At 36.7% G+C, this 12454-nt stretch overlaps 1 protein-coding gene across 1 annotated transcript in view; it reads left to right on the top strand.

Moving 5' to 3' along the window:
- The window catches only part of KCNH5 (potassium voltage-gated channel subfamily H member 5), a 401757-nt gene that overhangs the window by 33136 nt on the left and 356167 nt on the right, over window positions 1–12454 (top strand). Inside the window, exon 3 of the mRNA XM_004010706.6 lies at window positions 10526–10632. Within this exon, the coding sequence (XP_004010755.2) occupies window positions 10526–10632 (107 nt within the window). The remainder of the gene's footprint in view (window positions 1–10525; window positions 10633–12454) is intronic.

Below are 12454 nucleotides of genomic sequence, written 5' to 3'. Positions count from 1 at the left end.
GAAGGGAATGGCAAGCCACTTGAACATTCTTGCCTTGAGAACTCCATGAACTGTATGAAAAGGCAAAAATTAAAAGTGATCATTGGGGCAGCCTATATCAGAGACCCACTGATATAGGGTCATCAGCACTTTTTGAGTTGCTAAAACTGTCTTGAACAGAGTCAGCAACCATCAACCAAGTAGGACATGGTTTTAAACATTTAAAAAGATCAAAAGTTCTTTCATCTTGAATAAGTCACACATACTTTTGTCATGGTCGTAGGTTGTACCACTGCTATTTTGTTTGACTTATGTAAAACAGAATCTGGCATTTATATTATTTATAACAATGCTTTTAAAATATTCCGTATCTGTGAGCTTAAAGAGAGTATTACCAAAAAAGATCATAAAAAAGAAAAGGAAGCTCTATGTAAGGAACCTATTTAGAACTGAAAACTTTTCACAATATTTCAGTAAGACCAGATGGGATGCTTTTTCCTTGAGTTAATTTTTCTTTAATGCTCCCACTTAACTAAGTACCAAAATCATGTTATTTTAGAACTGCAAGGTATATGAATTATTTTCTACTCCATCTTCTTTATTTTTCAGAAGAAAAAACTTGAGGTAGAGTTAGGTTAAGGGATTTGCCCAGGGAAACAGTGATTGATTTTTTTCTACCTATTTCTTTCTTTCTTTTTTTTCCTACCCATTTATGCTGCAAAACATTATATGCATGTACAAATATATATATTCTACATCTTCATGAAGAGTAGGGATTTCATATGGAGTCTAAACCTGACTATTTATGGAAATCACTTACAGAGGTTTAGCAAAACATAGATTCTCAGACCTCACCTTAAGCCTATTGAATCAGGATCACCCCAGGTGGGTAGGTGGGAGCAGGAATCAGTACTTTTAACCAGCAGCTCAGATAGTTCTGATGCTTAGTGAGCTTTAAGAAACTATCTGTTCAAACATCCTCTTCTTCCACTTATCCTCTTCCAGTGATCCTCATTTTCTCTCTATTAAAGTCATTCTCACATTCAGCCTTCACTTTCAGGCGTGAAATTGGTAAGTGGGAACAGTGGGAAACGGTGGCCCCTCTTTGAAAGACTCTTTGTTAGCACTGTTGTTTCTTGTGCCTTTTGTCTGCTGGGTGGATATATTAGCTCTTGGCCTAGCACTCTCATTGAGGTGTGTGTTCTAAGTTCTGGGAGGCTAAGGTTTGTATGGACCATTTCTGCTCCCTTATGTCTCAGCAGGGTTTAGATTAAATGTTATTATATAGTTTTGAAATCACTGAATTCTAGTTAAATACGGACACAAATAATTTCATAGTGAGGGTAACCTTGTAAACAAATCAAAGAGTTTTACTGATTTTAATAATGACAAGTTTTAGACAGAATAAGAAACTATACATCAGTGAGTATTTGTCTTTTCCAATGCTTCTCTCATTAGACCAGGTGTATAGAGTAAAAAATTAAATATATTCCTCAGTTTGTTCCAATATTATCATTGTGATTACTCCAGACAAAGTGTCTATTTTATTTGACTCATTTTATTTCTTTTCTCCTTCATTCCATCCTCCTTCATCTTCCATAGTTATTCATTTTAGTGTATTTATTTGATGTCTTTCTAACAATTCCATTTGTAAAATAAATATGTGTATTCTTATAATGATGTTGCTTTATGTGCATTTGTTTTTAAGGCCTGCCTAATTTATACCACGCAGTAAAATATACAATTTCTTGCTCTTTTCATTCACCATTATGTTCTTGAGTTTTTTTTGGTTGCTATATCATAATCTGTTTCATCATGTCTGACCATTTTATAGTGTTCTCATAGCCTTCAGTTTCTATATCCACTTTACTAGTCTTGAATGCCAACTTCTGCCACTTTGCTACTCCAAAAACAAGGAGGTAAACATCCTTATAGCCATCTTCTTGTGGCCCCATGTGAGAAGTTGTCTGTCACTATGCCAGAAATAAGATTGCTGTACAGTGGAATATATGCAGAAATTGTAAATTAACTGCTGTCAGATTGCTGTCCAGAACGGCCCTCTGTTTTCACTCTCATCTGCCTTGAGGGAGGCTTATAGACTTCCCTGGTGGCTCAGATGGTAAAGCATCTGCCTACAGTGTGGGAGACCCGGGTTCAATCCCTGGGTTGGGAGGATCTCCTGGAGAAGGAAGTGGCAATCCACTCCAGTATTCTTGCCTGGAAAATCCCATGGACAGAGGAACCTGGTAGGCTACAGTCCATGGGGCCGCAAAGAGTCAAACATGACTGAGTGACTTCACTTTCACATCCTTGTACTTTATCATAGCAGCTAAATTTCTATTTAAAAAAATCTGATGTGTGCCATGTACTCTCATTTTTATTTCAGCTAAAATTTCAAAAACTATTTTTTATGAAATTTCTGGATTCCTAGGAATTTCAAATGTTCATGTTATTATTTAATAATTGCATTTCCAAGCTTTTGGACTATTGCTCTATACTGAAGGACATAAAACACATTGTGTGTTAGAAAGAGATTGTATGTAGGTTTTAGGGGAGTGGCATTTAAAAACGTCTGATCTTATCTCAGACCCTTATAAAGCCCTGACATTAGAGACATACTGTCATAGTTCCAGGAAAAACCACGTTAGCATTCTACTTTTGATTAATCTGAGCCTTTTAAAAGCCTGTTCTGCCTTTTTAAAAATTATTTTTATTTATTTTTACTTTTTAAGATAGAAGGGTGGGAAGACCAATCATATAGGTAGGGAGGATAGGAGTAGACAGATGCATTTGAATACAATTCCGCCCCCCCCCCCACCCCCGAAGCCCATTAATAATTCTTAACCAAGCTATCAGATTAGACAATAAAGCAGAGATGTTAAATGACACTTTGTTTTCACAAGTAGTTTTATTAACACAGGGTTACCTCAGTCAACAAGAGAACATTCCATATGATGGATATCAGTCAATCCCTTTCCATCTGGCTGAGGGCTCTGCTTCACACTGAGAAAAGTACTGGAGGGCAGAGTGCCTCAGTGATCATGTCGCACTCCAAACATTGGAGATGTCTGATGCTAGTTCTAGTTTCCCTTAATTACATGTCATGGATTTACCTTTTATGACTTGATCTAAATCCTTTTAAGCTCATATAAATTAATGGGCTGTGAAACCTTTTATGATCCATTGTAGGAAATATGTAATGGTTTGATTCATTATGAAATTACTTCTTTCAGATTTTGAAAGCTGTTCCTATTTATTTCTAAATCCTTCTCCTCACTCTCTCTTAGGCTTCTTTTTGATCCTTTGACTATAGATTTCAGCCCATCCTGTGATTAACTTTCATGATGATTTTACTTTTGTGGCTGATTCTGAGGTGGAGACCACATATTTTTAAGTCAATCTGTGTGGTTTCTGTGATGAAGCATTTGCTAGGCTGTGAACTACAGCCTGTATGTAATATTATCTTTACTTGTGGGGACTGAATGCATATTTAGTCCAAGAACATTGTTAACCCTTAGCAGATATTATAAAGTTAGTTTCTACTGTACAGTGAAGTGAATCAGTTCCTGCATTGCAGTGGATTCTTTACCAGGGCTACCAGGGAAGCCCTTATGTATACACATATCCCTTCTTTTGTGGATTTCCTTCTCATTTAGGTCACTGCAGAGCACTGAGTAGAGTTCCCTGAGCTAGTCAGTAAGTTCACATTGTTGGCCATTAGCAGGTTAAGATAGACGGGCAGTGTTTATGATTAGCTTATATATTTTCTCAGGGTGCAGTTTCCTTTCTCCCATGGAAGTCTGTCAACGTGGTTGCCATCCTTCCTGTCTGGTATCATAATGAGGCTCGTTTGTGAGATTATGATGGCAGAACAAGGGATCCAAAAATAAGTAAATCTTGCTATTAAGCAAAGCCACTCCCTAGAAGTTTCCAGGGTAGGATGTACGTGAAAGACACACTGCCAAATGCTCAGGCAAGCTAGATATGGCCCAAGCTAGTTCTTGCCTGGAGAATCCCAGGGACAGCGGAGCCTGGTGGGCTGCCGTCTATGGGGTCGCACACAGTTCGGACGCAACTGAAGCGACTTAGCAGCAGCAGCAGCAGCAGCAGCCTTCAGGAAATCTCCCAAGATCAGATCTTCCCACAAGTTAGTTGTGTGGCAAGATAAGTGGCCAGAGTATCCAGCAGCAGGCTGTGGGTGAGTTTATACCTCAATGTCATGGGCTCACAAAGAAAGAAGACACACAAAATGATGTGTGTATCTCTTTCAGACATAGTGACTCTGCCCAGTAGCAGGAATGAATCAGCTCTTGCCGTCAAATTGTAAAGGGTCAAGGGAGTAGGGTTGGGGCTGGAAGGGCCTTCTTCTAACTCCACCCATGAGAAACATTCCAGTAATAATTCACCAATTGTATAGTACATTATAATGTATAACTTCATGTACATTACCCTTTTTAATTCTCACTGTCTGAGTTATATTAACATTATCATCCCTGGTGGCTCAGAAGGTAAAGAATCTGCTTGCAGGCAAGGAGATCCCAGTTTGATTCCTGGATAGGGAAGATCCCCTGGAGAAGGGAATGTCTACCCACTCCAGCGTTCTTGCCTGGCAAATTCCATGGACAGGGGAGTTTGGTAGGCTACTGTCCATGGGGTCACAAAGAGTTGGACATGTCTGAGTGATTAACATTTTCACTTTTCACTGATGAAAGGACTAAGAGTCAGAGAAATTAAACAACTTGGCCATGGATTATACGGTTTATAAGTGATCCTGTAAGTGCAGTGGTCCTCTGTTATATCATGGCTGCTTCATATTATAGCAGGGATAGATTGCTTCTGTGCACCTAATTTTATTTGCTGTCCAATAAGACAACAATGCAGTTGTGGAAGTCATTTATCATTACTGAAGGGGAGTTTTGTAATCCAATACAGTAATTTGAAATTCTATAGTTTTTTAGTATTCTCATTATATATTCTGGGAGGATAGTCAATGAGATACATAAAAACTATATAAAATTATTTTATAGATATGTGCTTTCTAAAGTCTGATGATTATCATTTCTAAATCTTGTTTCCATTCAAATACCATTAACCATTCAAAGACTGCACTGAGCTTCAATCATCTGGAGTCAGGTTGCAGGAAACCTCCGTAAAGAAATTCAGCATTTACATAGAAGGAAAGCTGAGCAAGTAAGCAAATGTGCCACACCCATAGTACCCATAGAATATGCAGAAGCACTGGTTTAGTCATTTTGGTTTGGACAGTGTTGGGTGGAAATACTTTCAAAATTTGAATTACTTTCCAGAACACTTGCCTTCGAAGAATGGTTAATACATTTCAGACGTTATTTTGGGTCATTTTGAAATACCTTTTACTATTTAACTGCTGCATTTTACTACTTCAAATATGTGTTGTCACTGGAAATACATAGTTTAATAAGCTTGATGTAAAAATATGAGTGAAACAATATAAGATATAAAATATTATTTTTGAAAAATTATTCAGAGTATAATAATCTGGGATTTTTTTTCTTAAAATACCCCTATTTTTCTTAGAACAGGCTATTTTAGCATTGGGAGAGCTAAAGAGGAATGGGTTATAGAATTTTCAGAGTTTGAGAAACTGCTTGTTTTGACCTTCTCTTTAGAATTTTAGCTGAATCAAACTTGTATTGTATTCCTTCTTAAGTGTTACTGTTACATCAGTTTCCAAGATAGTTTCTTTACTTTTTTTTGAGTTGTAATTTATCTTTAATCCTATTAGAGTTAATTTTTTATCAATTTTATTCTTGTTCCTTGTTCTATTTTAGATTTCTTTTTCATGATTTTTTGTTGGCCAGTTGTGAATATTGTGTTTTGGTTTATTGAACCATAGACTCTGACATTTAGTAATAGGAATAAAATGCTTTTTCTTTTCTTAAAGACCACACACATTTAGTACTTTAATTACTCATATCATACTTTTTGCTTTTGTGTGTTTTAATATTGTCTCTTTAGTAGAGTCTTTAGATTAAAAATAGGAGGAGGCAATGGCACCCCACTCCAGTACTCTTGCCTGGAAAATCCCATGGGTGGAGGAGCCTGGTAGGCTGCAGTGCATGTGGTCGCTAAGATTCGGACACGACTGAGAGACTTCACTTTCACTTTTCACTTTCATGCACTGGAGAAGGAAATGGCAACCTACTCCAGTATTCTTGCCTGGAGAATCTCAGGGACAGGGGAGCCTGATGGGCTGCCGTCTATGGGGTCGCACAGAGTCGGACACGACTAAGCGACTAAGTCGCTGAAGCGACTAAGCAGCCGCAGCAGCAGGGACTCAAAACCGGAGAAGGCAATGGCACCGCCCTCCAGTACTCTTGCCTGGAATCCCATGGACGGAGGAGCCTGGTGGGCTGCAATCCAAGGGGTTGCTAAGGGTCGGACACGACTGAGCAACTTCACTTTCACTTTAGATTAAAAATATCAGTCAATAAAATGTTTACCTATCTGTAAAAAAATATTAGCAGTATTAAACTAGTGTTTTGTTTTGGTGGAGGAAAGGAGGGTGACTTTGTTCAGTAACTGACGAATTCTAATTTAATTTTGATGCCCTCAGAGATTTTCATAAAACTCACATGATGGTAAGCCAGGCTTTGACGGGAACAGTGGCTTTTCAGTGACCTCTGAAGCATCATGTGCTAGTCTGGCTGTAAGATTATGGAGTTAGAACCTGTCATCCTATTCTAAGATTTTCTTTCTTATTTTACTATTATAATGACAATTAACTATTCCTTTTTAATAAAAAATAAAAGTAATTGAAAATTCAGGATACAGATTAGAGAACATTTGGTTAGTGACGTCTATCAGTGGGCTTCCCTGATGGTCCAGACAGTAAAGAACCTGCCTGCAATGCAGGATTTGATCCTGGGGTCCAGAAGATCCCCTGGAGAAGTGAGTGGCTACCCACTTCAGTACTCTTGCCTGGAGAATTCCATGGACAGAGAAGCCTGGTGGGCTATGGTCCATGGGAGTCACAAAATGTCAGACACAACTGAGCTACTAACACTTTCATCTATCAGTACTTTCTTAGTTTCTAGAATTTTAGTTGCTCAGGTTGGTGTTACCATAAGATGGGTCGTTACTCTGTAATTTTTAGTTGTGATCTGGTATCATTGTTGAATCCTGCTAGTCTTGCTGGTTCTTGCTAACAAACTATGCTTTTCATGTTGTAAACTTTCTAAATTGAGATATTCAGGAGCAGAGTTCCTATGAAGATAAAAAACCTTAACCTTTACACCTTTCTGTGAGTGTATGAATTTCAAGGCTCTGTATTTAATTTTGTTTTATAAATTTAGTATTCTGCTCCTTAAAGAGGGCCTCTCGAGCTGTATAAGCTTCCGGCCCCACCACACTTGGATTTACTGCTGGCTAATAAGTTGATGTCTTGGAAATTCTAAGAAAAGCAATGACAAATATATATTTGAGGCTTCAAAAACTGTCAAGTCACACATATTTTTCCTGGTGGAAGAAATTACCTGGACAATCATAGTAACTAGTAGAACTGGGTATTTGAAACCAGATGCACAGCTTATGATTGCAACAGCATCAAGAATAGTTTGAGAGTCTTGTACTCCTTTGACTGAGTTCTATTCTGTAAAAACTTTTGGAAAAATTCTCTTAAAAAAATAGATAATTTCTTTTTTTTTGCATGTAACAGAATTAAATTTTAAAATGACAGCAGAAGTCTATCTAGACAATTTCCAAATACCTGAACATTAATCAAATCATTTCTATAAAACCACGAGTCAAGAGAAATTCACAAAGCTTTTAAAAATATTCCTGTTAAATATAAATGAAAACATAATAGGTCAACATAGATGAGATACTGCTAATATATTGCCTAGAGGAAACTTAAGGGTTTAAATAATTATATTAGAAAAAAGAAAGATCTAAAATAATTTGTATTAATACCTAAAGAAATGAGGAAAAAGATAACTAAGACAAGGACAATAGAACATAAGTAAATAAGTCAACAGGAACTAGTAAGAAAAGTCAGTAAAATGAAAGGATTTTTCTAAAGATCAGAAAAATAAACTTCTGGCTGGATCAATAGAAAACAAAAGTGAAGACACAACTTATCAATAGCAGGAATGAAAGAGAGAGCTCCAGAATTTACAGAAATTAAGACAATCAAGTGATATCATGAACAAATCTGTGTCCATAAATTTGACAATTACATAAAATTCAAAAATTATTAGGAAGGCACAAATTATCAGAAATGATTCATTGCTAAATACAAGGTAATTAATATATTCTGTATTACATTGCATCATGGGAAATAGTAAATAGTTCAGATCTTCTTTGGCATTGATACCTATGCTGAGTGCCATACCCCTGAATTAATATTTTAAGACTGTATTTCCTTCTAACTTTCTTTTTTTTTCTTTTTCTTTTCTTTTTTTTAAATTAAATTTTTATTTTTACTTTATTTTACTTTACAATACTGTATTGGTTTTGCCATACATTGACATGAATCCACCACGGGTGTACATGCGATCCCAAACATGAACCCCCCTCCCACCTCCCTCCCCACAACATCCCTCTGGGTCATCCCCATGCACCAGCCCCAAGCATCCTGTATCCTGCATCAGACATAGACTGGTGATTCGATTCTTACATGATAGTATACATTTTTCAATGCCATTCTCCCAAATCATCCCACCCTCTCCCTCTCCCCCTGAGTCCAAAAGTCCGCTATACACATCTGTGTCTTTTTTGCTGTCTTGCATACAGGGTCATCATTGCCATCTTGCTAAATTCCATATATATGTTTTAGTATACTGTATTGATATTTTTCTTTCTGGCTTACTTCACTCTGTATAATCGGCTCCAGTTTCATCCACGTTTGGAAATGTTTGTGAGATGTGGAAGTTTACTCTTGATCTCTGTTTTTATGTTCCTCTAGCGACTTCACTTTCACTTTTCACTTTCATGCATTGGAGAAGGAAATGGCAACCCATTCCAGTGTTCTTGCCTGGAGAATCCCAGGGACGGGGGAGCCTGGTGGGCTGCTGTCTATGGGGTCGCACAGAGTCGGACACGACTGAAGCGACTTAGCAGCAGCAGCAGCAGCAGCCATAGTAATAGCATGTGTCCCCTTCAGTTTCTCTCCTTTATCTTCCTTCCGTTAGGTCTACTTGTATGTATTTTTAAAAAATCCTCGTAAGTAACGAGAATGCCAATTCAGTAATGCATATAATACTGAATCTTCACATTTCATTGTAGTATGGGAATGTGGAAAAAACCACACAAGCTGAAAGCATGTAGTGTGACCTTAATACTCAATGAAAAAGTATGATTGTTCCGTGACCTTTAACAATGTGTGTCAAAGCATTAGAAAAAAATCTCTTTCTGTTGGTTTTAAGTGCAGGGAAATGAAAATAATAGTAACACTAATATTTATTTAGTACATTATTTAATGATCTATAACATTAGAAACATAGAGATTAAAGTGTTTTATTTCTTTGCAAAAACCTATCAAGTCATTTGAACAGTTCTTGCATTCTTGTAATATATTTTATGATATGAAGAGAGCATTTTTTCTACCTCTTAGCAAACAGTATACTTCTTTTAAGTTTGAATCCTCTTCAACTCTATCCTTTTACTTTCAGTACTGTGAATTACTTCCTAGTCCTCCTTTAATGTGAAGGCTTTTTTATTTTTTTAAATGGTATTACATCCTCTGGGAAACATTGGTCTTTTTTATAACAGTCCTTTTCCTGATTTATGTTGATGGGTTTGTCCTCACTAGGGTCCTCTGGCTGCATATTTCAAGTATCTCAAGTACAGCAGTGTCAACATCCCACCATTGTTTTAGAAGAAATAACTTCTTTTATGTTTAATTCGAATTTCACCTCCACCATGATCACTTTACATTTCTTGGGTGGGCTTTAATCTTTGATGGTGAATTCCTGCTTTTATTTATCCATTTTTGTAAAATGTCTCATGAGTGTACCACTGAGAGACAAGGAGGCAACACAACTGCACACTTTGCTGTCTGTGCGTGAGCTGAGTAATGGATGCACTGAAATGCTGACAGGCTTTAAAACAAGTCGTGAAATTGATCACTGATTGGTATGGGTACTTGTTATTTATTCGTGACTTGTAGACTGATGATCTAGCAGCAAAGTTTATACTTTATGGTATCAATCATAGTTAATATACTATGAAAACCCAAATTTGGGAGACTGGTATTATTTAACAAAAGGATTGTTGAAGTAACTAAAATTGATGCGTACTGGACTTGTGTAAAGTAAGGACTGTTTTTCTCTCTTACTCTTTCTCACTATATGTTCAAAATCGCTTAAAAAGCTATCTTCTAGCAAGAGTTTAATAGTCATGATTAAAACATGGTTTAACTATTTTAGTTCATTTTGTGGGAGCAATTATTTTGTAACTAAATTGAATACTTAATTAAAAAAAACCAAGTATATGATTTTATGTAGCATTTGAAAAGCAACCCCAAACTGAAATGGATTGTTTGGTGTTTATTTTTTTTTTCTTCCAGTTTTATGTATGGAGAATTGACTGACAAAAAAACCATTGAGAAAGTCAGGCAGACTTTTGACAACTACGAGTCAAACTGCTTTGAAGTTCTTTTGTACAAGAAAAACAGTAGGTATCTAAGTCATCAATAAGCTGCGTCAACTCCTTATTAATATTATATATTGGTAAGTGGTAGCTAAGCTATAGTGTAGAGAGAATATAAAAGATTTATTGCTTCTCTTGGCAGGAGGTATTTGTAAAAATTAGATAGCAAAATTAATAAATAATACTTATGAAAAACAGCCTTTTGAGGAATGAAAGAAAAATATAATGCGTTTTGAATGTGATTTCAAAACGTGATTAATACCCATGGTAAAGATCCTATAGTTATGTGAGAGCAGCCGAAAGTGACTGAGAAATTCATTCATTTCTTCCTATGGTTAAAGGGAAAGTGGATTGTTATCAGTGAGTATGTTATCTTTCAACATATACATAGATGGCATGTGAGTGTATGGTATCTACCTGAGGTGAATCTTTACCAATATGGCTGTTTGCTAGACCAGATTGCTTTGTTGGAGGACTGGTGAGAATAGTTGTTGCTTTCAGAAAGTACCATTCACATCTGGTATCTTTGTATTGATTGTATGTGCTGTTTAATGATGGGAGGTATGAGTGGTCAGTTGTCCATTATACAATCACGTAAGACCTCATGATATGGGTCTTGGGTAATTATGAGTGAATTTGATGAGACTCTCCAATAGAGTTTGGAGGAAACAACAAACAAAAAACCAACTAATACACTCATCAACCAAGTCTCCTTTCTAATTTGTGTTCTGTGAATAGTCACTTACTTTATTTCTTTTTTGTTGCATTTCCAAACGGGCCTTTTTTTTTTTTTTTGAAAGAACAGTCACTGCATAAGATGAGTCAATTTATTTAGTGTTAATGGCTAAATGATAGCAAAGCCAATTATTATCTTTAGTGAAAATTGATGGTTACTAAATTCTTTCCCAGTTCAGGAAGCATTCTAGCTTCTACAGGAAATGCTTGTACCAAGTTTAGTGCTGGTTGGGTTTTGTGAAGCATAGTTTATCCTCTCCATTGTACCTTAAATGTTTATTCTCTGTTGAATGTTTAGGTTTTCTTTTTATTAATAGGCCATCATAGGGATAATGAAAACCATAGGCATTGCTTCACATTAGTAGTGAATTTCCCATTACCAGGTGCTACTGGCAATGGAAGAATTAGTTTCAGTGGTTTTACCTAAGGAATGTTCTATCATCTTATCTTTCCTTTTAGAATCAAGACTGAAAATATATTTCTCTTTGACATGGTATCCAAATGTCTACTGGCTTGTCAACTAGAGAACAATCCATTCTGAATAATCAGCTCTGTCTTCTACAAGAGAAAAGCCAGTTTCTAGGTGCTTTCTGGGCTTTTCCACTAGATCCAAACACATACTGATATTTTGTAGCCAAAACTTGCATGCCAAAACTCCCTTTCTTTCTTTCTTTTATTTGCCTCACCACCAAGGGAGGATCTTAATTCCCTCACCAGGGATTGACTCATGCCCTTGCAGTGGAAGTGTAGGGTCCTAACCACTGGACCACCAGGAAATGCCCCCTTTCATTTTTATACAGGGTTGTTATCCCTTGAATGACTTCAATATGTACTTCAAGTTTAGCAAATGATTTAATATTATTCCATATTACTAAGGTCATTTTAGGGGCTTCCTTGATAGCTCTGTTGATAAAGAGTCTGTGTGTAATGTAGGAGACCCTGATTTGATTCCTGGGTCAGGAAGATCCTCTGAATAAGAGATGGGTTACCCACGTCAGTATTCTTGGGCTTCCCTTGTGGCTCATCTGGTAAACAATTTGCCTGTAATGTGGGAGACCTGGGTTTGATCTCTGGATTGGGAAGATGCCCTGGAGAAGGGAAAGGCTAACCC

The sequence above is a fragment of the Ovis aries genome, chromosome 7 (assembly GCF_016772045.2).
Source record: "Ovis aries strain OAR_USU_Benz2616 breed Rambouillet chromosome 7, ARS-UI_Ramb_v3.0, whole genome shotgun sequence".
Taxonomy (NCBI): domain Eukaryota; kingdom Metazoa; phylum Chordata; class Mammalia; order Artiodactyla; family Bovidae; genus Ovis; species Ovis aries.
This window is presented reverse-complemented; position numbering and strand designations above follow the sequence as displayed.